The sequence below is a fragment of the Vombatus ursinus genome, unplaced genomic scaffold (genome assembly GCF_900497805.2).
Source record: "Vombatus ursinus unplaced genomic scaffold, bare-nosed wombat genome assembly UNPS02007612.1, whole genome shotgun sequence".
Classification (NCBI taxonomy): Eukaryota; Metazoa; Chordata; class Mammalia; order Diprotodontia; family Vombatidae; genus Vombatus; species Vombatus ursinus.
In genome coordinates this window covers 11,399,143-11,425,166 of record NW_020947390.1, presented here as the reverse complement: position 1 = coordinate 11,425,166, position 26,024 = coordinate 11,399,143, and the positions used below count along the sequence as shown (strand labels likewise).

Sequence of the window (26,024 nt, the reverse complement as noted above, 5' to 3'; positions counted from 1 at the left end):
AGTTAATAAGGCTAGAAAGTAGGTTTGGATAACTCTGGTTCACAATTATCTTGTTTCTTTTTCATGTATGGAAGTATTTGTGTTTGTTGATAATTAAGTTCATATTAGTACATATGTGTATATATTTTAAATATCTTTTTTTTTTTGGTTAGGCAATGGTTAACCGGTTAAATGCCTTGCCCAGGGTCACACAACTAGTAAGTGTTATGTGTCTGAGGCCGGATTTGAACTCAGGCCCTCCTGAATCCAGGGCAGGTGCTCTATCCACTGTACCACATAGCTGCCCCAATAGATATTTTTTAAAAGTTAAGAGCCAGTTTTTAGAGGACCTTAAGTGATAGGCTAAGGTATTTTTATTTTCTACAGGTTCTCAAAACCCTTTTAACACAGTACTGAACAGAGCACTGGAACAGAGAAGTAGAAAAGCTAAGAATTTCCTAAAGTAATGGCTTGACAGATAACTCCAATTTCTCCACACCTTCATTTTTTGGGGGTGGGTGGGTGTGTGTGTGTGTGTGTGTGTGTGTGTGTGTGTGTGTGTGAAGGGGATGAGGAAGTTGAGGAAAATGTCTGCCCCTCCCTACCTTACAGATATATTTGTAAGGATAAATGATATTTTATATATACGACTAGTCTAAGACCGCTCTATAAGGAATGAGAGACCACGTTATTTTTGGGTGGGTTTGCGTTTTTAGTTTTTGGTTTTGGTCATTCTGATTTATCATGTTGGAGTCTTGAGTGTCATAATAATTTGGCATGCTTACTTTCAGTCTTGTGAGTCATTCAAGTCTGTTGAGAAGGCAAATCTTACTATTCTGGTTTACAGAGAGCTAGTTTGCAAGGCAGGGTCAAGTGCTCTGGAAAGCCGAGCCAAAAACTTGCTAGAGAGAGGAACTACTACCCCCAGGGTCAGATAGTGACTTAAGATTCCAGCCATTTCAGCTGTGTCAAGCTCACCCCAAACTACATTTTTAGCCTACTGCCTACTGACAAGCAATGCCTCTCTCTGTGGCAAGACTGAGATGCTATTCATGCTAAATATTTATAGAGGTTAGCAGAATGAAAAAGGAAAGAAAAAAAAAACTACCCAAAGGACCATTCACTGACTTAGAAAACTGATTTTTTTTTCAAATTCTAGGCAAAAGAAATAGCAAGAGGGAGAAGAAAGCACAGACCAGTCATATCGCGCTTATACTTAAAGACAGAGGACAAAATTTAAAGGATTTCAAAAATAAACTTTATCATATGACTATTTAACCTTACTTATTTCCTTTAGAGATCTCAAAATACTTTTTCATATGATTATTCATTTTCATTATCACAGAGAAGTAGATGAATACTATGCCAACCATTTTGTTCAAAGATCACTATTATGGGTGTGATATACTTAGTTTTGTTAAAGTATCAATCTACTCAGTGGTATTTTCCATGTCTAGAAGAGTTAATTCACCTATGACAATGCCAAGTTTATTCTTAGGTGGAAGAATCTGATTATATCTAATCAACTTTCCCATGTAAAAAACAGCAACCCTCCCTTTGACTTTAGGTCTCCCATATCCTGCTGCACCTGTTCTTTGAGAGGAGTGAGGCCCTCTACTCAATGACAAACACTCTCACACCTGATTATACTTTTCACTTCCCAGTGACACTGAACTCCTGCAGACCAATATCCAAATCTCATTCCACACCCTCTACCTTCTCAAGTCCCTTGATGACACAAACTCTCTGGACACTCTTTCTAGTACTGGCTGCACCTTCATGCATTCTCCTTGGCTCACAGGTCGAGGTAGGGAAGATGGAATAGTTCTTGCTCCCCAATGCCACTTCCACGTTTTCCCTCTTCCTCTATCATTTGGAACGTGTTTTCCTTTGATGTTCATGCTGTTTATATCTAATTAAAACCCTGGTAGCTGTTGTCTACAGACCCTCAAGTTACTCCCCCTTTCTTCCTTAATGAATTTGATACCTAGCTTACAATTTTTCTCTCCTCTCTAACTCCTGCCTTCATAGTAGGGGACTTCATCCTACATAATGATTCTCCCTCAAATACCATAAACACTCAATTCCTTAACCTACTCACTTCCCATGACTTACTTTTCCACCCAACCTCAGCAACACACAAAGATGGTCATACCCTTGAAATTGCCATCACCCACAAACGTACCACCTCTATTTTCAAGAATTCTGAAATCTCCTTATCTGATCATAATCTATTGGCCTTTTGCCTCTCCCTCTGCTTTCCTTTACATAACCCTACTCTTCATCTGCACAATAATCTCCAATCCTTTGACCCCCCCAATTCTTTCCCAGGCCATCTTAGTTCCTTGATGAACTAATTCAACTCTACACTGTCCTCTCTTGAGGCCCCGGGCCCCAGGTCTCAGGTCTCTTATCATCACACCGAGCCAAGCCCCAGCCTTGGATTACTCCCACTATTCACTGACTTTGCTCCAAAACATGCTGAATCAAGATGGAGAAAATCACACAAGTGATCTGACTAGGTAGAGTACACTTTTATGTTACATAACCGAAATGGGCTCTCACTGCTGCTAGGCAATTCTATTATACCTCCCTTAACACTTTACTATCCCATTCTCCACAGCAGCTCTTCCAAACTTTTTCATCCCTCCTCAAACCTTCCATGGTTTCCCCTCTCCCCACTGCTTCAACAGAAAGCTTTGTCTCATGTTTTTACAGGAAAAAAATTGAGACTATTTTTGTGAATTCTCTCTTCTTGCCTCTTTCTTATCTCCTATCACTCAGATGCTTTCTGCCACTTTCTTATCCTTCACCTCTGTCTCACATGATAAAGTGGCCTTATTCCTCACCAAGGATATCCCCTCTAGTTGTTTAAATGATCCCATTCTATCCCATCTCCTCCAACAGATTGTCCCCTCTGTCATCCTCACTGTGTCACTTATTTTCAATCTCTCCCTCTCTACTGGTTCATTTCTTACTGCCTACAGACATACTCATGTCTCCTTTATCCTGGTTTAAAAAAAAAAAAACTTTTCACTTGATCCCTTCATCCTTGCTAAATATCATCCTATATCTCTTTTGTCCTTTGCAGCTAAACTCTTTGAAAAGGCCACCTATGATAGATGCATCTACTTTCTCTACTCTCACTCTCTTAACTGCTGACTTCCAACATTATCATTCCAATGAAACTATCCTCTCCAAAGTTACTAATCGTCACTTAGTGGTCTCTCAGCTGCCAAATCCAATGGCTTTTTCTCAATCCTAATTCTCCTTCACCTCTTTGCAGCCTTTGGTACTGTTGATCACTCTTTCCTCCTTGATACTCTCTTCTCTTTAGGTTTTCAGGACACCACTCTCTCCTGGTTTTCCTCTTACCTGTCTGACCACTCCTCTTTTGCTGGATCTTCCTCCAGATCACCTCCGCCCCCAACTCCACCTCTTTTATCTGTAGGAATCCTTCAGGGTTCTGCTCTAGGCCCTCCTTCTCTTTTCCCTCTATAGCACTTCAATTGGAGATTTCATCAGTTCCCATGGATTTAATAATCATCTCTATGCTGATGATTCTCAAATCTACTTTTCCTGTTCACCTCCAATCTCACATCTCCAAATGCCTTTCAGACAGCTATAACTGCATGTTCTTAAATTCAGTATGTCCATAACAGAACTCATTAACTTTCCCCCCAACCTTTTCATTCCACACCCACCTACCCCCACATACACATATAGGTCCCTTCCCTAATACCTTAGATGGCAGTACCATCCTCCTGGTCCCTCAGGCTCAAAAACTAGGAGTCATCCAGGATTCCTCACTATCTCTCACCCCATTTCCCCCTGCCCTCCTCCCCCACCTTGCCCAATATCCAATCTGTTGCCAAAGCCTGTCAATTTTACCTTTGCAACATTTTTCAAATGTGCTCCCTTCTCTCCTCTGATACTGCCACTTCTCTAGCATAGGCTTTGTCACCTTACGCCTAGATTAATGCAATAGCCTCCTGACAGAACTGCCTGATTCAATCTCTTCCCACTCCAATCCATCTTCCATAGAGCTAAAGTGAAGGCCTAATCACATCACCCTCCCACCCCCCTCAATAAACTCCAATGGCTTAAATAAAAAACTCTGCCATTCAAAGCCTTTCATAACCCAGCCCCTTCCAACCTTTTGAGTCTTCTTATACCTTATTCCCTACCACGTACTCAATCCAGTGACACTGGCCTCCTAGTTGTTCCACAAATAATACCCTTCATCTCTCAGATCCAGGCATTCTCTCTGGTTCTCCCCCATTCCTAGAATATTGTCCCTCCTCCACTCCAACTATCAGTCTCCCTGGTTTCCATTAAGTCCTAACTAAAATCTCACCTTCTACACGAAGCCTTCCCTAACTTCTCTCAATTCCAGTGCCTTTCCTCTGTTAATTATTCCTACTTATCCTGTACTAGCTTGCTTGGTATATATTTGTTTGTATATTGTGTCTCCCATTGAAATGGTGATTACCTGGAGATTTCCTGAAGTGCAGGGATTGTTTTTTGCTTCTTTTTGTATCCCAAGCACTTAGTACAGTGTCTAGCAAACAGCAGGCACTTAATAAATGTTTGTTGATTGACTGGATAAGATAGCAAAAATACTGATAGCTTTAGCAAAAGTTAATCCATTGAGCCTAGGAGTCACTGCTTAAGGAGAATTGAGGACAAGCCTAGTATCCGCATACTCCCACAGTAAAATATGGGGTCCTGATTCTTTGCTTCTGAAACTGAAAAAACACTATAGAAGTTTTGTGTTTCCATGATGTGATTCAGGAAGAGAAATAACTTCTCAATTACAGTATCGTAATAATAACTAGTATTTTATATAGCTCTTTAAGGTTTACAAAGCATTTGATGCATATTTTCTCATCTGATCCTTACAACAATCCAGTTAGGTGGGTGCTACTATACTCATTTTGCAGATGAGGAAATTGAGGCTGAATCAAGTTAAGTGACCTGCCAAGAGTCACAGAGTTAGTACATGTGTGTATGAAAGATAGGTTGGAACTCAAGTCTTTCTGATTCCATATCCAGAACTCTACCTACTATGTCATGGTTATGGCTATGCTTTGTATCTGAAATAAAGTAAGGATATTTTAAGAATTGATTTCCCCACCCAGCCTTGATGCTGATTTCCTCTGGACTTCAAAACCATGTCCTTCCCCTCTGCTTTTTATCTCCCTTCTGTGTACTATATTTCTCCATTAGAATCTAAGTTCTTTGAGGATAAAAATTGTCTCTTTTTGCTCATATTTATAGCTGCAGCACTTAGCATGGTGCCTGGCACATAGTAGGCACTTAATAAAGGCTTGATTACTTTCTTCACTCATTTAACTATCATTTCCTAAATGTCTGATGTGATAGGCACTAGAGAATGTACAGTATTTAAAAACAAAACAAAACCGAACAAACCCAGACTGTCACCAAGGGGCTTATATTCTACTTGAAACAAAAAAGTAAATATCTGGGGTAGGCAGTAAAGGTCTAATTATTTCCATTTTATGAATAAGAATTCAGTGGATGTTAAGTGATTATTTAAGACACTTAAGGTCACACAAAAAGGAAATGTTACAGTCAGTTGCAAACCCATGGCTACTGATTCCAATTCTAGCCCTCTTTCCATAACTCCACTCTGCATCACTCAGACCAGTAAGATGTCAAAAGATCTACAATGGGTGGCTTTATGTAGCTGTGGCAGTTTCTAGCTATTAAAGCCACAAAAAAAGCCTACTTATCTTGTTTTATACTACTAGAATTCCCCAAAATGATCTTTCATTTCTTTCTCTAGCCTTTAGATTACCTGGAATAGTGTTTTCAAACTCCAAGCATACAGTTATTTCCACTCCTCTGCATAATATTATATGCTCAACATTGTTAAGAAGTTGTGACAAGGGGTGGTACTATTGGATACAATGTTCTTTTTCAGTGACCTCATAGTCCCTAGGCATGACCTTCTCAAAATTAAGGGAAGGGTGCTATTGGACTTGCTCCACATAAGTCTTTTTATGTCCTCATCAACTAGTTACTATAACCAGGCTTCTCCAGTTGATGGCATGAGCTATATCCCTAACTTGGAATGGCAGCCCTGGTGAGGCCTTTAAAAGCTGAGGTTAAAGTTGTTGTGATTGTCTGAAGAATAAGTCTGTGTTTTTAATCCACAGAACTCAAACTGATCAGAGACTGAGCTGAGGCATAATTCATATGGATAATGCCTCACTAATCCTTCCATCAAGCCAACTGTATAGGGGCTTGGGAATCTATGCCCTTGGCTATATGTATAAAAGCATAATGCTGCTCTTTGTTAAACATTCAACTTCATTTAAAAATAAAGGAGAAAAAAAAGTAACAAAAGAGATACCTTTGTTGAAGGATATGCCAATTAGAAACATGAAGTGATGCTTAACACAAGGAGATTTGCTCACTGGAAAGTGTTTGTTACTGGCCAATATGGAGTCCAAATGGGATAGAAGTCTCTATGAAAGGGGAGGTCTTTCGGAAGGCTCACGCTCATGGCATTATACTTATTGCATCAAGTCCCACAATACTGCAAAGCCTCTTAAATGAGGTCTATCCATGATCACTCAATAGAGTTTACTGTAATTGTCATATAAGGGGAAAAACACTCCAAAACCAAATAGTTGGACAGTGCTTATTGTCCAAACTACAATTACATTTGGATGGATGGCTGACGGAGCTGGTCCCATTACTACATCTAAGTTGGATAGATATTGAAAAAGGACAATTAACTAGGCCTAGAGGTTTAGGAGGAGGAAAAAAGACTGGATTGCCTTTGGGACAAGTGCTTTAAATGACCCTAAACTATTTTCTAATGTTACATGGCAGGATTTTGGCATGCACTCCTGAGTAGGATCTCCAGGAGAAAATGGACAAGACCTCTACAGGATAAGAAGATGTGAATGGATTGCAATTTGTACCCTCAGAGGAGGTAGAGTTACTCTTTTGTTCCCCTCTTCACACAAATACATAAAATTGTCAAGTCTTTGCAAAGAAAAACAAAGATTTAGATAGTAGCAGTTAAAATACATCAGGGTTATAAACTTAAAGCAAACTTGCAATTTGAGTTCAAGAAGAGAGTGTTTATGTTTCCAAATATTTTCTGCACCCTGTCTCCTAAGTGGCCAAAGTGTAGTAGCATTAGCAACATAAAAGTCCCCATTTATTGCCTCTCAAGTGACACAAAAATTCTCCCTGAGTAGACTGGTGAAATAATACCCTCCTTTCTCTCGTTACACTGGATCTGCAGGATGGATATTACTTATTTAAATATATTTGCATAAAATGCTAAGTTTGCTCAAGAATATCTTTTAGCAAAGACTAAACAGGATGAAATACATTAAAAAATTGTCTGCCTTTGAAACTACTACCAATCCTCCATAAATTGTTTCTAAAAGCAGTGACTCGTTTTACACATTTTAAAGCAATTTGAAAAGACTTCTGAAGAAACATAGTTTCATCATATGTTTTCTACTGCAATCATTGCCTTACCACACAATTTATATCTTGTTTTATAGTTCCTTGTTTTTTAATTCAATAAACATTGGATAGGAACTGTATAATACATATTTTTTTAAAATTCTTTAGTACCTTCTCAGCCTAGCAAGCAATTCAGGGAGGAAAACCGACAACTAACATTTAATGCTCAGATTACATCAAGCAACATGAGGGGCATCCTTATTGAATACTATCCTGCATAGGCACAACTTGGTCCACCACTGACTATGAGGAGATGCTATAAGACTGTGAATAATGCGATACCAAAATCCCAGAAGATTCTAAATAGCAGGTAAACCAAAGGGTAATGTAAAAATACAAAGTAGTTTTTAAGAAGGCAGCAGTATATTAACAGTTGTGACTGTGAATATAAGAAGTGTGAAATAAAACAACATTTAGGACATTCATATTGTCAAAAAATGTGGAGGCTATGCATGTAGTGATAACAAACAGGACAGTGAATACTATAGTGTATATCAATAAGTCAATGGAACCATGATATTTCTTGAATGGATCAGATTACATCTAATTAATTAATGCTTTCTTATTCCATATAATTTTGGTCCATGTCTTCCCATACATGCACCATAGAGGATCTACCAAATGTACAGGAATCCTGCTTTTGGGACTTTTTAGCATTTCATAGGTAAAAATGCAATACTCAGGTTATTATTCTGTTACCAATTACATGACTGGTCCACCTTTTTCAAGCAGAAATTTTACAGCTGATATTTTTTACATTTGAAATGGCACTGAGAGAGTGAGAGCCACAGGAAGAAAAGAAGGACTACACAGATGTGTATGGAAATTACTACACCAAGTATAGGAAATGGTCCCTTTAAATTATAGGCAGAAGATTTTGATGATATCATTTCACTGATTTTAAAAAGATCAATATTCCCATGTCAATATGGTCATAAAGATTTATAGCAATAGCTATAAGATCCAACTATTCCTTCCTTAGAATAGTAAACCTAAGAATAGGACACAATGTTCAAGTTAAAAATAAATAAATGTTTTAGTGAAGTCCTAGTTACCAAAATTGAGATCATGTGGACTGTGTGAAAAAAGTGTATTTATATAAGAATATATGCATAACAGCTCTGCTGGGTAGGACCCAATGGTTTGAGTAAATCAGCATTCTCTCTTCAGCATTGGCACCTTGAAATATTTGGAAGGAGAGTATAGCTGCCTCTCATCAGGCAGTATGGCTGCCTTTGAAGGTGTCAATCTCAAAAGATAAGGACCAACAAATAAGTAATTTTTTTAAAACTTCCTTAATCTTTTTATGGATTTACCATTGCATCATTTGATAGTGAGTTTCTCCTCAATAGAGGTCTTCAAGCAAAGTCAAGATTTCCTTTTGTTGGAGATATTGTAGAAGGGATTCCTTTACAGGTATATGAATTAGATGACCTCTACAGTCTCTTCCAATTTTGATATTCCATGAATTTATCTAACCCTTATAAAATATATATTTATATTTTTATTCTATTATCTTATGGGCTAACAAAGACCTACGAGTTTATTATACAGTGTGTAAAGTAACATGGTAATTACTGTCTAATTTATCCTGTGTCACTTGGAAAAGAGGTATTCTGGATGGATGAATTTTCCTGGTAACTGAAGAATTGTAGTACACTTCATTTAATTAATCTCCTTATCTCACCACTCTAGAGAATTCTAATAAGATAACTGTTTTCAAATTTCTTTTTGACACTACTCTCATACTAATAAAAATATTTTCTTTTCTTTTGATTATATCAACTTCACTGTTCATTAGTCACTGTTACCTCTACTAAAGCTGTCTATCCCCTATAAACAATGTGTTCATTTCCCTAGAATTTCTTCACAATGCCCCATATAGTATACAGAACATAACAGTTGTTCAATAAACATTGACTGATACCAAACACTTCAGTTCCTTATATTTCATCCATTTTGGGTACATTCATATTCTTTATCAAACATACATGCAGAACACACAAAGACACACATGTTTCACACTTAGGGAATTTGTCCACTACTCTAAACATATCTGAATACTCTGTGTCATTATGTATTATTTTTTATTTTCTTTCCTACAAATCCTATAATGTACAAGTATAGTTATCTTATTTCTCTTTCATTTTCTGCAGAAAATCTGCCATTTAAAAAATGCTCTCAGAAAAATCCCTTTGATATAAGGTAAAAATGCTATTTCTAATATGCATATATAAAGGAAAAAGGACTTTGCTGGGTAGGAAGTAGCTAATTTACACTCAGAATCTTGAGGTTAAGGAATATAAAGAGGGAGATGAAGAAGAAAGAGAAAAGAGAAGAGTTGAAATAAAGTCAACCAAAAACACAACTTCTTAAATGTGTTGCTTTAAGAATCTTACAGCATAAATAAAGCAGTCTCTAAAAAGAAATCCAAATGATTTGAGTTACATTTAGAGAATAATCCAGAGGCCAAATGGAAAAAAATAAAATAAAAAGACAGCAGCATTATAGCAGTATTTCTATGAGAGTAAAGCTGGAGGTGGGAAGGCAGAGAATAATTTTCACAGTAATATTTTTAATAAAGCATTCCAGTTTTCAGAGGAGACAAAACAAAACAAAACAGATCACTGCTACCAGTCATCAAAACCAAACAAAACATACCTCTCTTCATCTTCCATATCATCATCATCATCATCAGATGTTTCTTCATGGCTTCTGTGCTTATCAGGATCTGGAAGTGTACTTGGATCAAATTCACTATTGTCATCACTCCAATCCAGAAAGGCTTCCTCCTCTTCATCTTGAGCCTGGGAGGCGAAAATAGGGTTGAAGAAACTATCTGGTAGAAAATCTTTTCTCTTTCCCATCTGCACTTCATTTATAGCCACTGAGTCCAAAAGTTCATCAAGCCTCCACTTGTGATTTCAAATCATGGGCCTCATATTTTTCTGGGAAATATCTAGGTCACCTTCAAAGCTGGCAGCTATTACCAACAATACTGAAACATATCATTTAAAAAATGAAACCCAATGTGATTTAGAAAGTAAATCCCTAACTCATGCCACCAAGACTTAAAAGTTAAAATAAATTTCAGCTATGTGAGTGTTTGGAATAGAACTATATAGAAGTTAAAGGGTTCGCGCTGGCTCATAGTGACTAGAGAAGCTCTTTGTGAGTAAACCAACTGTGGTATAAAGAAAAAAGCAAAATAATAATAATAATAATAGCCTCAGGAAAGAGATAAGATAGAGGCTGATTTTAGTAATCCTGTTCAATATACTTTTGTTTCCTAATCTGAAAAATATGGACAATAAAACTTATACACTCCCTATCCCATATGCAATCATTAGGAAAACCATTTTTAAACCCAATAGTGTTTTATAAACCTTAAAGCATGATAAAAGTGAACTATTAAATTATTATTGGAAATAATATAAAATCGAACTAGTTGTAAACATTTTCTCAGCGTTTATTCTCAAACAAATGGATCTCTTTCAAAACTACCAACATTTCATGGCAAAAAAAACCAAGAAAGAGATCACAAGAATCTATGAAATTTTCCTGTTTTATATCCAATATGGATAAGATTTTAATGTACCTTCAGGCCTAACCAAAATTAGTCAATTTTGTAAGCTGACTTGCAAGGAACTACGTACAGACAAGACTTATGCTAATTCTGATATGTTACTTCAATCAATAAACATTTACTAAGCATCACTTTGTGCTACATACTACACCAAGTGCAAATACACTATGTGCAATACAAAGACAAAAAGTTCTGTTTTCAAAGGCTTACATTCAAATTAGGAGAGACAAAATGTCCACATATATTAAATCTATACAGAATATATTCATGCTCTATGTACGGAGAAGATGGCAAAGAGGAGAAATGGCTAAGGAGGTTGGTAGAAAGCGAAGGGACACGTTAAAACTAAAATAAAAAAATCTATGGACATACATTTAAATAATGAACACCTGACATCATCAATGGGTTTAAGGTGGATATGTTCCTTTCACCCATTAGATAAAACAAATATTGCCACACATATTTAATACAATGTCATAAATACTTTTTCAGAGGTCAACAAAAGCTTCTGGATGAGTTTCTCTCCAAGTTACTTTACAATTATTCTTCATGCTAATTTTATGAGTCACTGCTAAATGATCCTCTTATTTCTAATATTTTTATGCTTTCTCAAAAGCTGAATAACAATTTAAAATGAAAATGTGGTTAGCTATGTAGACCACTCATCACTACTGAAGTTGCCTAATACTTTGTGAACTGCAATCCCCTGATAACCTCTGAACATAACAAAAAGAATAACAACTAAAGAAAACGTGAATTAGTCGCTACTGTAGGCTTGCCTTATCATTTTCCCAGCAAATTCCCTTGGTATGTATATTAAAGGTCAGGAAACAAGCATAAGAAAGAAAAGAAAAACATGTCTGCAATCAAGAGCAGTAAGCAGAACACTCAATAACATATTACACCTTCTACTTGAAAATAATCAAAGACACCAAAAGGTTTAATGTCACCACTATACACTCAGCATTACTGTTCCCCTGGGCAACCAATTTCCATTTTTTCTTGATATCACTCAGTAGAGGCAAAGGCAGCCTCCAAAACTCTGGACCTAACAAATCTAGATAGAGTCTAACTGCTAGAACATACTCAAGCTGACTGATATGGAAAGCTTGTTGTCATTACTGTACATCCTTCCTGTTCTCTGTCCCATCTTCCACAGAGCTTCACTTACCTATGTACACCTGTACCAGGTACAATAAGAAATTGAGAGAAGAATTCAAGAAAGAAACCACAACAACTACATAAAATAGCTCAGTATACTCCCAAGACTCTCCAGTGTCACTTTAAAATTCTCATGTCCAACAAGAAAAGCATTTAATGGAAGTCTGGAAGTTTGGTTTCTTTAGGGTGCCTCTTACTGAAAAATTTCCCCCTCCCATAGTATTTTGCAAAAATATTGTCTTTCATAATATTTGTTTGAAACAAGACCTAAAAAACTTATTAAGATCACCTTTCAAGAAACTATTTTATGGAATTTCACTGTAGTATTACTTTCAAGAAAAGAGATCTTTTACTATACATTGAACATGCTGCTTTTCATAACTCCTGTTCCTTATCTTTTTTTTTTTTTTAAGTATGCCAATGCTTCATTTTCAATGATTCTATCTTTTCAAATTCTACTAGGACACAGGTTTACCTATACACCTAAAGTTGTGTATAGTCACCACCACCATTCTAGCTCAGGACCATAGATTTGGAACATTAGATTAGGTTTAAATTTAATAAGAGGCCTTTGTTGTCCAAAGTGGAGAAGTACGTGGAAAGATCCCACAAAGTGGTGGGTAGCAATTAGCGGCATCCCACCATTCTTCTTCCACACCTCTAAAGTAAGTCGTAAGCTTGTCTCCAACATGGCTACATGACACCCTGAAATACTGCCCCATTCCACTCTGCTCCCTATTAAAGGATTCTGAAGAGTATGGCCCCTCAAACTTTTATAACCTATCCCTACCCAGAGACCTACTGCAGCTGCTACTGACAACACTTTCTGTACCTCTCCCCTCTCAAATATCTTGCCCCCATCAGCCAAAAACCTTATGGTTGACACCAGGCATCTTTCATCTATTGAAGAAGCTTCACTCTGGCTCTTCACTTCAAAGCAGTGGCCTGTGAGTTAGTATCCTTCAACAATGAAATTTTTTTCAGCAGAAAAAACTGTGTAGCACAGGATACACACAACATTGAGCTTACATCAGATTTCCCTCAAAACCCAACCCTCTTCTGAACTCATTTCCCTTGACAGTACCATCATCCTTCCAGTGCTGTGTCTACAACCTTGGCAGTATCCTGGACTTCTCACCACACCTCACCAATTCAAACAACTGTCAAATTTTGTTGTTCTTACTTCACAGCACCTCTTGTATAAATGCCCTTCTCTCCATTCAGAGCTACCGTTCTAGTTCAGGTCCTTAACACCCCTGTCTTGGAGTACTGCAACAGCCTCCTAATGGAGTTTCCTTGCCTCAAATCTCTTCACATTCTAATCTATTATTCCTCTGGACTCCAAAGATACTTTCCTAAAGGAAAGGTAGAACTGTGTCATTTCTCCATTGACCCTCTATTGATTCTAGATAAAATATTATTTCATCTTTATCTCATCTTGTTTTGATTTCTATTTTTTCTTATATGTTTTATTATGTACACAATTGTATCTTAGTACATAAATATAAGGAATTATACACATACTGAAGGTGCATGCTCAAAGGCGGTTTGTTTGTGTGTTTTTTTGTCACAGGACTACATGATCAAAAAAGTTTGGAGACTCTGGTCTAGATCAATGGTGTCCAACTCAAATAGAAACAGATCCCTATACCTCACATTGACTTAGAAAACTACAAATTCATATTAGTTATGTTTTATTGTTTTTATTTATTAAAATCTTCCCAATTATATTTAATCTGGTTCAGACTTCACTTGAGTTTTGTGGATCTTCCATGAGTTTTGATATCTAGATCAACATTCAAATTATACAGATGAAAAACAGTGGCCTCAAGAGATGAAATTACTTATCTAAGATTGTTCAGGTAAGAAATATCAGAAGCAAAAATTTAAACCTAAATTTTCTGGTTTCAAATCCAGTATTCCTCTTACTAGTTTAATATACACACACACACACACACACACACACACCCCTCTAGAATTTGGATACTTAAGTGATATGTAATGTACAGAAGAAGGCATCTAATAGTTTACCAAAGGAAAGTATGGAGTATTTTCAGACCACTGATTTTGGAATAAAAGGCCTGTTTAAAACTTAGCTTGGCCACTCACTATTGGTGCTTAGGCAAGACACTGGGGCCCAGCTTCCTCATTATGAAATGTGGAGAGCTTTACTAGATGACTGATAAAGTAGCACATAGTTCTAAACCCTATATTCTTAAGAAATTAGGGTAGTTTAAGATAGGCAAGTAAATCTTCATACGTCAATTATGGCTTCCAATGCTGTGGCCAGCAAAAAACATGACAAGAGTTTACATGTTACTAAAACTCATATTTACTAACCTCTTTCTGAAAAGATTTCCAACAGGACCAGAACTTACTCTTAGTTCAGAGAAAGTCTAGTTGTTGCTACTGCTGTTACTATTAAAAATTATTTTAAAAAATGGTTTAAGGTTTACAAAATGATTTACATATTTTCTCTCATTTGATCCTCACAACAATCTTGTTAGAAAAGTATAAGTATTATCCCATTTTACAGGTGAGGAAATTGAGGCTGAGAGAGGTGAAGTGACTTGTTCATGGTTACACAACTAAGAATCAATGAACATATATTTACTATCATAATTAAACATCATATATGACACATTATTTATTTGACACAACCAAATGGCAAAATGGGTAAGATCAGTGGATTTGGAGTCAAAAAAGAAACAGTTAAAATCTGGCCTCAGATATTTACTGTTCTGTGTTATCCTGGTAAAGTAACTTAGCCTCACTCAGCCTCAGTTACCTCAGCTGTAAAATGAGAATAATAGCAGCACCAACCTTTACATATAACATGTGTAAAGGGCTTTGCAAACCTCAAAACGCTATATAAATGCTGGCTATTGTATTTACTTAATATGTGCCTACTTGTGCCAGGTACTATTGCTAGGCACTGCGGATACAAATACAATAAAAGAAATAACCCCTCCTTGCAAGGAACTTACATTGTAACAGAGGAATTAAAGAGGATGCAGTGGAAGGGATCAAGAAAAGCTTCATAGGGGCAGTTACGTGGTGCAGTAGATAGAGCACTGGCCCTGGAATCAGGACCTGAGTTCAAATCTAGTCTCAGACACTTGACACTTACTAGATGTGTGACCCTGGGCAAGTCACTTAACCCCACTGCCTAGCCAAAAAAAAAAAAAAAAAGCTTCATGTAGAATGCAGTACTTCAACTAAATCTTGAAGAAAGAGAGAGATTCTATAAGATGGACATGAGGAGGGAGTGCTTACTAGGCATGGTGAATGGCAAACAAGTAAAAGTCAGGGGGCTAAGTGTGAAGAACAGAGAGAAGATTCTTTGGCTGCATCATGGAGTATGGGAAAGGGAGTAATGTCCAATGAAGCTAGAAAGACAGACTGAGTGAGGCAAGGTTATGAAGGGTTCTGAAAGTTAAATGGAAAAATTTATATTTGATTTTACAAGCAATAAGAAGTCACTGGAATTTATTGTGTAGGGAGTGATACAGTCAGGTATAGCTGGATAATAGTAGCTGAGCCCAGTATCAGTCTACTGGAACCTCTAACCAGGAATAAGTCCATAGGAGTATTGTCCAAACTTAACTCAGGTCAGTGACTTATAGATTTCAGAACATGAAGACAGTGATGGGACTTTTACCTGGGACAGACTGTTTTAGCAACACTGAAAGGTTGTAGGTCCATAGCCTGAGTAATTACTGAATAACAGAAAATTAATACTCCAAGAAAGCAGAAGCAAGACCCAAGAGGACAAGAGCTCAATTAAGCTATTTTCTCCAGAAGAGTAGAGAGTCCACACCTAACAAAGCTCAAAGTCAGAAAACAGGCTGGAAAACAAGAAGAAAAAAAAAAAGAATCCCAACATAAAGAGCTAATGGTAACAAGGACACTCAAAACAGAAACCTAGGAGAATAACTCCAAAATATCTTCAAATAAAACCTCAAAGGAAAACAAAGCTTGGGCACATATAAACGGAACTCCTAAATGAGATGAGGCCAGAGATTTAAAAAACAAACAAAAACCTAAAACTGTTTTTTAAAAAAAATAAGAGTGGCAAAGGAAAAAATGGGGAAACAAACAAGAGGTATGGAAGAAAGACATGGAAAGAGAACTAACAGCTTGAAACCAGAAGCACCAAACTTTAAAACAAACAAAGCTCCCTAAAAACTAGAGTAGGTGAAATAGAAGATAACTTCTATTTCAGAGAAGAAATATTAAAACAAGATGAAAAAATTGAAAAGAAGAAGAGAACCTGAAAAATGGAATGACAGAGAATTTAGGAATTAATGGACCATCTAAAGTGATGACCCCCCCCCAAAAAGAGCCTAGGCATTTAATTTCTAGAAATCTTAAAAGAAAACTGTTCCAAACTCTTAGAAACAGAAGGCAAAGTAGAAGCAGAAACTATAAACCTGAAAGAAAATCCAAAACAAAAACTCACAGAAATATTGAAGCCGAAATTCAGAGTTTCCAAGTCAAAGAAAACACACTTCAAGCAGCCAGAAAAAAAGAATGCAACTCCCGAGAAGTCAGTCAAGATCACACAAGATTTCACAGCCACCAATATAAAAAGGATGTAGAGCTTGGAATACAATAGACAGTACTTGCTTTGCATATATTTGCATTATGTAAATCTGACTCCATGGAGGGTGAGTGGCAGGAGATTCTGCACCTGTCAGGTAGCAGTAGGGGAGACAGTGGCAGCAGCACCAGTGCAGCAACTGTGCCAGAAGTCTTTCACTCCAGGCACTGAAGCTGCTCTGGCTGCTCTGGCTGAGGTACTAAAACCTCTCCAGCTGTGGGGGCTGCAGAGTCATGGAGAGGTCCGGGCCATTCAGAACCCCATGAGAGGAGGGAAAGGTCTGCAGAACAGTCCACTTATATTAAATGGGAACTGGCTATACGTCAGAAGGCAAAATATCTAGGCCTACAATAACAACTTGCCTGCAAAAACTGAATATAATCCAATGGGGTAAGAAATGAACCTTTAATGAAACAGAGGACTACAAAGTATTTCTAATGAAACGATAAGTAGAAATTTTGAAATACAAATATAGGAAAGAAGAGAAACACAAAAAGGTAAACATGAGCTAGCAGCAAGCTAACAAAACAATTGATATAAATTGTTTACATTCTAATAGGGGAAGATGGTACCTGTATTCTCTCAAAATTCTATCATCATCAAGAATCACAGAGGAAGTATAATTAGATAGAAGGCCTGAGAATGTTTCTGTTATGTTCTGATAGAGACAACAGACAACATACCAACACTTTTGGAATGCAAGCAAAGCAGCCTTTATGGGAAAACATATTTCTAAACATTTTCATCAATAAAAGGAAGGAACAACAAATCAATGAATTAGTCATGCAACTGAAAAAGAAACCCTAGAAAACCAATAAATTAACTTCCTCCACCACCACCACCAAAGACCAAAATAGAAATGAAAATGAAAAAAACATAAGTAAACAAATAACAATGAATTAATAAATAAAACTAGGAGCTAATATTTTGGGGAGGGGATTAAAATAGGTAAATCATCAGTTAACTTGATTTTCTTAAAATTAAATCAAATTATCAGTATAAAAAATGAAAAAAGTGAAGTCAAAAAAGAAGAAACAAAAGAAACTATTTGGAACTATTTCATCCATTTCTTTCTCAACAAAATTGATAATCTAAAAAATTAAAGAGATACTTACTTACAGTAACATTAAATACTCAGATTGATTAAACAAGAAATAGAGGACTTAACTCAAGTAGGGTAGTGGGTGGCACAGTGGATAGAGTGCGAGGCTTGCAGTCAGAAAGAACTGGGTTCAAATCCAGCCTCAGACACTTACTACCTGTGTGACCCTGGGCAAGTCACTTAACCCTATTTGCCTCAGTTTCCTCATCTGTAAAAGGTTGGAGAAGGAAATGGCAAACTGCTTCAATACCTTCACCAAGAAAACGCCAAAAGAGATCAAGAAGAGCTGGTCATGACTAAAATGACTGAACAACAACAACAACAACAACATAACTCAATCTTAGCAAATAGAGGCTGACCAGCCATAAATAAACTCCCAAGGGGGAAAAAATTAGTCAGGACCAAATGGATTTACAAGTGAATGCTTCAAACATTTAAAGAACAACTAATGTCATAATTATATTCTTTATTCCTAAACCAGGGAAACTCAAATGGAATGAGAAAAAAAAAATCTATACCAAATATCCCTAAGGAATATTCATGTAAAAATTTTAATTAATATATCAACAATAGATTTCAGCAATACATTACAACAATTAAACACTATGACAAGGCCGCAGATATGCTAGAAATGCAAGGCTACTTCAATATTAGGAAAACAATAAACATAATTTACTATGCTAACAAAAAAATCACATGATTATATCAATAAATGAAGAGGAAAGTTTTTGACAATATTCCATTCCTATTAAAAAAAATTAGAAAACACAGGGATAAATGAGTCTTTCCTTCATCTAATAAACAGTATCAATTTAAAACCAAAATTCAGCATTATCTGTAATGAGAATAATGACGTCTTTCTAAAATGATCAGGAGTAAAACAAGGATGTCCATTATCAACACTATTATTCAACATATGATGTTAGAAATATTAGCTATAGTAGTAAGAGGGGGAAATGAAACTGATGGAATTAAATACAGGCAAAGAAGAAACAAAGTTATCCCTTTTTGCAGATGATATGATGGTTTGCTTAGAATCCTAGAAAATCAACTACAAAACTAATTGAAATAACTTCAGCAAATTTGCAGGATACAAAACAAACCCACGTAAATCATAAATATTTCTTTATATTACCCACAAAATCCAGCAAGAAGAGATAGAAAAAGAAATTCCATTTAGAATAACTAGACAAAGTATAAAATACTTGAGTGTCTCCTTGTCAAGACAAACAGGAACTATTAAAAAGACATAAAAATCTAAATAACTGGAGAAATATTAATTGTTCATGGCTAGATCAATAAATATTACAATGTTACATAAAATATTTATTGAATGCCATACCAATCTAACTACTAAAGGATTACTTTACAGGGCTGGAAAAATAACAACAAAATTCATCGGGAGGAACAAAAGGTCAAGAATCTCAAGAGAGTTGATGAAAAAAGTGGGAGGCAAGGGGGCCTAGCAATACTGGATCTCAAGTCATACTAGCAAGCAATAATTATTATTTTTAAATGGTGCTGGTTAAAAAATGAGAAGAATTAAGAATTTGGTACTGGTTAATCAGTGGAAGAGATTAGGTATATAGTATATGAAAGAAAATAAACACAATCAACCTGGGATTAGGAACTCTGATCACCAGAATGATCAACACAAATTGGAACAGTAATTCCAGAGGACTAGTGATGAAACAGACTGCCTACTTCCTGAGGGAAAGATGATGGACCGAGAATGCAGATTGTGACATTTTTCTTTTCGGACATGGCTGATGCAAGAATTTGTTTTGCTTGACTCGGTGTGTGGGGTGGGTGGGTGTGTGTGTGTGTGTGTGTGTGTGTGTGTTTGTGTGTGTTTTCTTTCTTAATTGGAACATGTGGGAGAGGTGGGAGGCAGAGAAGGCAGATCTTCATGAAAATAAAATTTAATTAAAACATAATAACGTATAGAGTTCTTGAGCACAGTCTACATACTTATTTTATTGTATAGAAACACCAAATACCACTTGATCTACATGTTTTCACACCTTTCACTGATGGAATTGGACATTGGAATATGCTGACAATTTAAACAATAATAACATAATGGAAATTATTGTAAAATTAATGGGAATTATGGTACAATTATGAAAGTGTACATAGGCAACATGACGAAAAATCATTCAATGTTCTTAAGCAAATGTCTATGTGGAAAAAAGTGGTAATTCAGAAATACAAAATCCTCTATTTTTAAACGCTCACAACACTGCAGTTGGTTTATGTCAGCATCAATCTCTTGTTATTGATGCCAACATCCCTGCATTTCACTGATGTGGTTAACTTTTTTACTGCACTACTGATGTCACACCACATTACCTGTGTTAACCACACACCCCTCAACTCTGTTGCCAGTGACAAATGAATTTAGGCTAGAAACTATTCCTGTCAGAAGTACAATTTGAAACTACAAGGATTACAGAGGTGGTGGGAAGACATACTTCAATTTCTTCCTTCTGTTATTCATCTTTCCTCTGTCTTTCTAGTCAGTCACAGTACCAAAAAAATTTAGAGCCTTTAAAAATCACATTCTTTGCTTGACATTTTCAAAATGAAAAGAAAGACTGCAGAAGAAAAATTCATGGAAAAGACAATGATTAAATACTTATCAATGGGCAATGTAAAGGTAAAATGAATAGAAAAAATCTGTTGAAAAAAAAAATCACCAAGAATGGATTTATATGGTTAAGCAAACGTGTAATCCTCACAAAAGCTGAATTGTATAAGTAGGCAATATGTTTGATCCTGTGTCCTTCCATAATCTCAAGGCTACAGAAAATTAAAAAGACATGGCCTTTCCAGGAATAATGATAGTTTGGTATGACTGATTTGATTACTGAAACTAGACCAAGAGGTAAGGGGCAGAGGATGGCCACAAATGGCAGAATGTAATTATATTCAATACTTGTAAGATGAGCTTTCCCCTCATAACACATGTGCCATACCATGATGGGGGGGGAACCCAACAACTTATAAGAGCAAGTTTATATAACTTAAATTATATCAAAATATAATGGAAACTATAAAAATAATTATAATAAATTTTTACTTTTACCATATTTCAGGGGACAGATTTTGACATATGATATATTTATATGTGACAACATAAAATTTAACATGGGTAGTTTTATAATGGGCTTCTGGTAGAGATTTTTTTTTAAATGGTTCTGTGATTGTTTTATACACTTATCTGACTTTGAAGTAGGATGAAGGGAGTGAAGGGAAAGTAACAGGTATTTATTACCTATATGATTAGAATAATACCCTTCCTCACTACAGACATATTTAATAGAATAAATGACCTCAGTATATTATTTCAGGTTGTTGAAAAGCAGAACTTTATGGTGTTTATAATCTGTATCAATCCAGATAAAACACATAGTAATGAGATGAACCCTGCGATCCTCCTATGACATGACTATGTTATATATCAAGCCAGAGGCCACTTCTAAAAATGAGAAGGGGAAAGTTATTCCCTCCAAAAGGTACCAATTTGTGCTAACACTGAAGATGATTTTGAAATGAGGACATAAAAATGTATAGCAACAGCACGTATAAATTGCAGCATTTGTTCTTCCTGTCTTCACTTGAGAAGCTACAAAATTTGATCTATTGATATATTAACTTTCCTTCCAATACTGAAAAAGTCTGTGATTTGTGACTTGAACTTCCTCTGGAGGACTTTATAAAGATAAAAATATGATCCATATATGAGAGATAATTGAAAAAGAAATAAATGTACATAATACAATGCACATAATAATATATATAATAGATCTCTGATGGATACCAATACTTTAGGTATCTCTAATTTAAATCCTATAAGGTATATTACTAATAAAAACTGGCAATCATTTAGTAGATAGTCTCCATCAGTGGGGTTGGCTGAATAAAATAATGGTCTGAGGGACAACTTTTTCTGTCATGATTTTCCTCAAACTTAACTAGGATGGTCTTTGAATGACCAATATAGAATCCATGGCTAGGCCCATACTCCAAGTCATTCTACAGTTTGTTAGACTCTAACAGAGTTTATAATGGACATGTGTATGTAGCCTTTGAAAATTCAGAACACCTGCATGACTACACATGTATAAACCTATATAAAATTGCCTGCCTTCTCAGTGAGGAGGGAGAGGAGGGAGGAAGGGACAGAATTTGGAACTCAAAATCTTAAAAAAACAAATATAAAAACTGCTTTTACACATAACTGGGAAAAATTAAAATATTAAGAAGTTTGGGGCAGGGGGGGAGAATGAAAATCCAGAAAACTTCCAGTAGTTAGCATGAAAAATGTCACACATTTGGGTACAGTAATCCAGAAACAGTGACTACTAGATGGAAAACTTTTAAATCCTATAGGCCAGGATTTGTTAGCCTTTTTGTATGTCAAAGACCCATTTGGCAATCAATGAAACCTATGCCTCCCTTCTCAGAATGTTTTTTTCTTAATTCATAATTGAAATAAATGATAAATTTCAGCTAGAGGTTAATGAAAACAAAAATGTACTTTTTTCCCCAACCAATTTTTTCCCCAATCCCTCATAAGGGTGGGTTTACGGACCCCAGATTAGTCTCTGTTAGAGGTGAAAAATTATCAGATACTTTGGGGGAAGGAAATACGTCATTTTTTCAATTCATCTTTCATAGAGAGACTTATTTCCTTGGGCAATTTATTTGGGAACTCTCAGTAAATCTTGCCTTCTTTGCCTGCTTTTTTAGTATTCTGGTATAAGAAGGAAAAAAATAAACATTTCTTAAGTGCCTACTATGTTCTAGGCACAGTGCTAAGTACTTCACAAATATTATTTCATTTGATCCTCACAACAACCCTAGGAGGTAAGTACTATTATTATCCTCATTTTACAGTTAAGAAAATTGAGGTGAGCAGAGATTAAGTGACTTGACCAGGGTCAGACAAAATTGTGAGAGGCTGGATTTGAACTCAGGTCTTACTTATTACAGGCCCATTGCTTTATTTATAGTACCACTTAGCTACCTCGATACAGGTACATTTCCAGATGGTAAATTTAAAATAATTTGGTTCTTACTAATTCAAAACAATAAAGCGAGTTCTATTCCCTCTTCTTTTGCTGTTTTTTTCTACACATTGTGACTGATTCAAAAGAGAGGAAAATCCATTTAGGAACACATAAGTAAAAAGAAGCTTTAATAAAGCTTTTGTTGTCATTATTTATTTACAGAAAAATATAAAATGTTCCACTCATCTTTTTAAATTAACAGAGAACATAAAGCTCTTTTCAATAAATATAACAGCAAATAATAAAATATACTTTATTTAGTTCTGTATATGGCCAAGTTATGAGGGAAAAGGAAGAACTAACACTCAATCTTAAGAGGTAAAGAGCTAAATCATTTATCTAACATTTTTGAAAAAAAAAACATTAATAAAATAGAATATGCACATTCGCTTGGATTTTAAAAAGAAATAAAACAGAGCCAGATTTTTTTTTAAATTTTTGCACCCTATTTGGAATTAGGAAACTCAGGCCCCCTTGGAATCCTTACTTTGAATGAAGAAAATACTGAACAAACATTCTCCTTTGGAAGTTTAACCTTTTGGAAAACTGCTACTAAACACTTTTAAATCCCAACTGAATTTTAGCATCTAATGCATCACCTGTGGGTACTCAATTTAGGGGACAGAGAAAATTAAGCCATATCTGGCCCCACTAGGAAATTACTGGGTTTATAGTATCATTTTATTATACAAAAGACATTACACTCCAACATTCTCATAAATCTCTTAAAATATACACAGGTAAAGAAGTGAAGTATGTTCATTTTTACCATTTTCACTTGGTCTGACAAATTAAGTCCATACCTATTTTATGTCAGCTTCTTTTAGAACTAAAACCAGATTATTTATCATATTTTATGCTACTCATGGAATTCCCTGGTGACATTTTTAATGCCTTAGCTACTATTAAAATCCTCTGTATAGGTCATAAATTTATCTCTTAATGAGAAAGGATTAGCCTTTTTCAGATATTTATGCTGATTGGTCTTTCTATTTCAGTTTATAATTCAGATGAAAACTATGCCAGAAAAGTTCCATTTAGAGATATAGCATATTAACAAATAAAACATTTAAGACTTCAGCATACGCCCTCCAGTGCCCAACTTATTCACAGGCGAGCCGAAGATTTTAATGAAGTCCTTTGTACTTTCTCAGGGGAGAGACTTCATGCTGACCCTCAGAGTTTCAGAAAGCTCTAACAACAGACCCAAGACTTGAGGTATAATTAATCTTATATACGATCCACATGCATGTCTATGTCTATTTATTAAAATACAGTCCAATTCTCAGAAAACAATTCCCTAGGAAACAATATACACTCATGAAAATGACAGTTAACGGGTTAACAGATGCAAAGGGTTTTTTAGTTTGTTGTTTGTTTTTTTAAGAGGCTTTAATCTGTGAAAAGAAAAAAAAGTAGACTAAATTTGGAAATCTCAAGCATTATGTGTAAAATTTCATATGCTTGATCTCTTATACCCCAGGTCCAGCTTTTGATGAAACATTGAGAATAATCCTGTGAAGCCTGAGGGCCAAGATTCCTATAGGACATGGTCATAACAGGAACTCTTAAGCTTCAAGAACTCTGAAATCTAGGATGCTAAAAACTCTTTCTCTTCAAAATCAGAAGGTAAAAACAAAGCAATTAGGTGTCTTAATTATAAGTGTTGTATATATCTGAATGAATAGCTAAAACAAACTCACTGAAAGCTACCAAAGGATTCTGAAGTAGAGGTTGAGTTAATAGATGCTATCCCTGACCCAACTGATTAGCAAGCTTGATGTTTTGCTTAAAACAAACAAATTCTAGAAATGTTGCAAATTCCAGTTGAGCAGGATATTTACAAAAAATTAAAGCTACAGGCAAATTAACAGAAAGTCAACCTGCTGAGAAAATTAATTTGTAATACAATGCAAGGAAAAACTTAAAAGCATAAAGCTGGATTAGGAGCAATGCAAAAGAAATGAAATGAGATGAGATAGGCTTCCAACAACTGGGAGTACCCCAAGAGACTGCAACAACGAAAAGAATAAAAATCAGAAAGAGCTCAGTGCAAGAAATATTATGCAAATAGGACTATAAAAAAATCACAGAATTTTAGAACTACAAAGATCCTTGGAAAATCACCTAATCCATCCCTTCATTTTAGTGATAAGAGGGCAATGGATCAAAGAGGTTAAATTTAGCGTTTAAATTGTGGTAGAGCTGGCGCTTGAATCCGGGTTCTCTAGAATTATGCCAGTTGAGAGACCACAAGCTCTAGAAGGTCCAAAAATTTGGAAAGACTTCAAGTACATGTCTTTCATCTGAAGATCAGCCTAGTTAAATTTGGAGAAACTGATCTACAGATTATACAGTTGAGGAGATTTCTTCTCAACTAAAGTATCTCTCTATTCATTCTATTTTTACAAGTTCTGAACCACAGAGTCATGGAATTTTATAGCCACAGGAGAATCTAAGAAATTATTTAGTACAGGCCTTTCACTGGAAAAGTGGTAAAAACAAAACATGAATGAATGAATGAAACTGAGACTCAGGTTAAGTGATAAGCCTGATACCTACAATTATTGCCCAGGAACTCTCACAGTTGGGTGTCCTTTGTACTATACCTCCTTGGAATGACTATCAAGTAAAATGGTAAACACAAATATTACAGTGTTGGCAAATTATTACAAAATAAATTGTATGCAATTTTTTTCCTCTTGGCACTATCTTGGTCTTAATCTGAAGGGCTGGAATTATACTATAAAAGTGACAAACTGGTATCTGTTTTGTGTGAGATTTACAATTTACAAACTAGTGCTGGAATAAAATTTGCATGTAAGCCTGTGATTTTTTTTTCATTATGCCTTACAAAAATAAAGAAGGAAATAAAGATATATTTTAGTATGAACACATCACTCTCCTTAATCTCCCATATCTAATCACTTGCTGAATTTTGACACTATTAGTCTATCTCCACAATATATCAAACTTCCATCCTTCTCCCTTGACTCTCAATGC

At 35.7% G+C, this 26,024-nt stretch overlaps 1 protein-coding gene across 1 annotated transcript in view; it reads right to left on the bottom strand.

Moving 5' to 3' along the window:
* The window catches only part of DDX10 (DEAD-box helicase 10), a 308,073-nt gene that overhangs the window by 34,341 nt on the left and 247,708 nt on the right, over positions 1 to 26,024 (bottom strand). Inside the window, exon 17 of the mRNA XM_027849599.1 lies at positions 10,156 to 10,301. Coding sequence (XP_027705400.1) covers positions 10,156 to 10,301 — 146 coding nt within the window. The remainder of the gene's footprint in view (positions 1 to 10,155; positions 10,302 to 26,024) is intronic.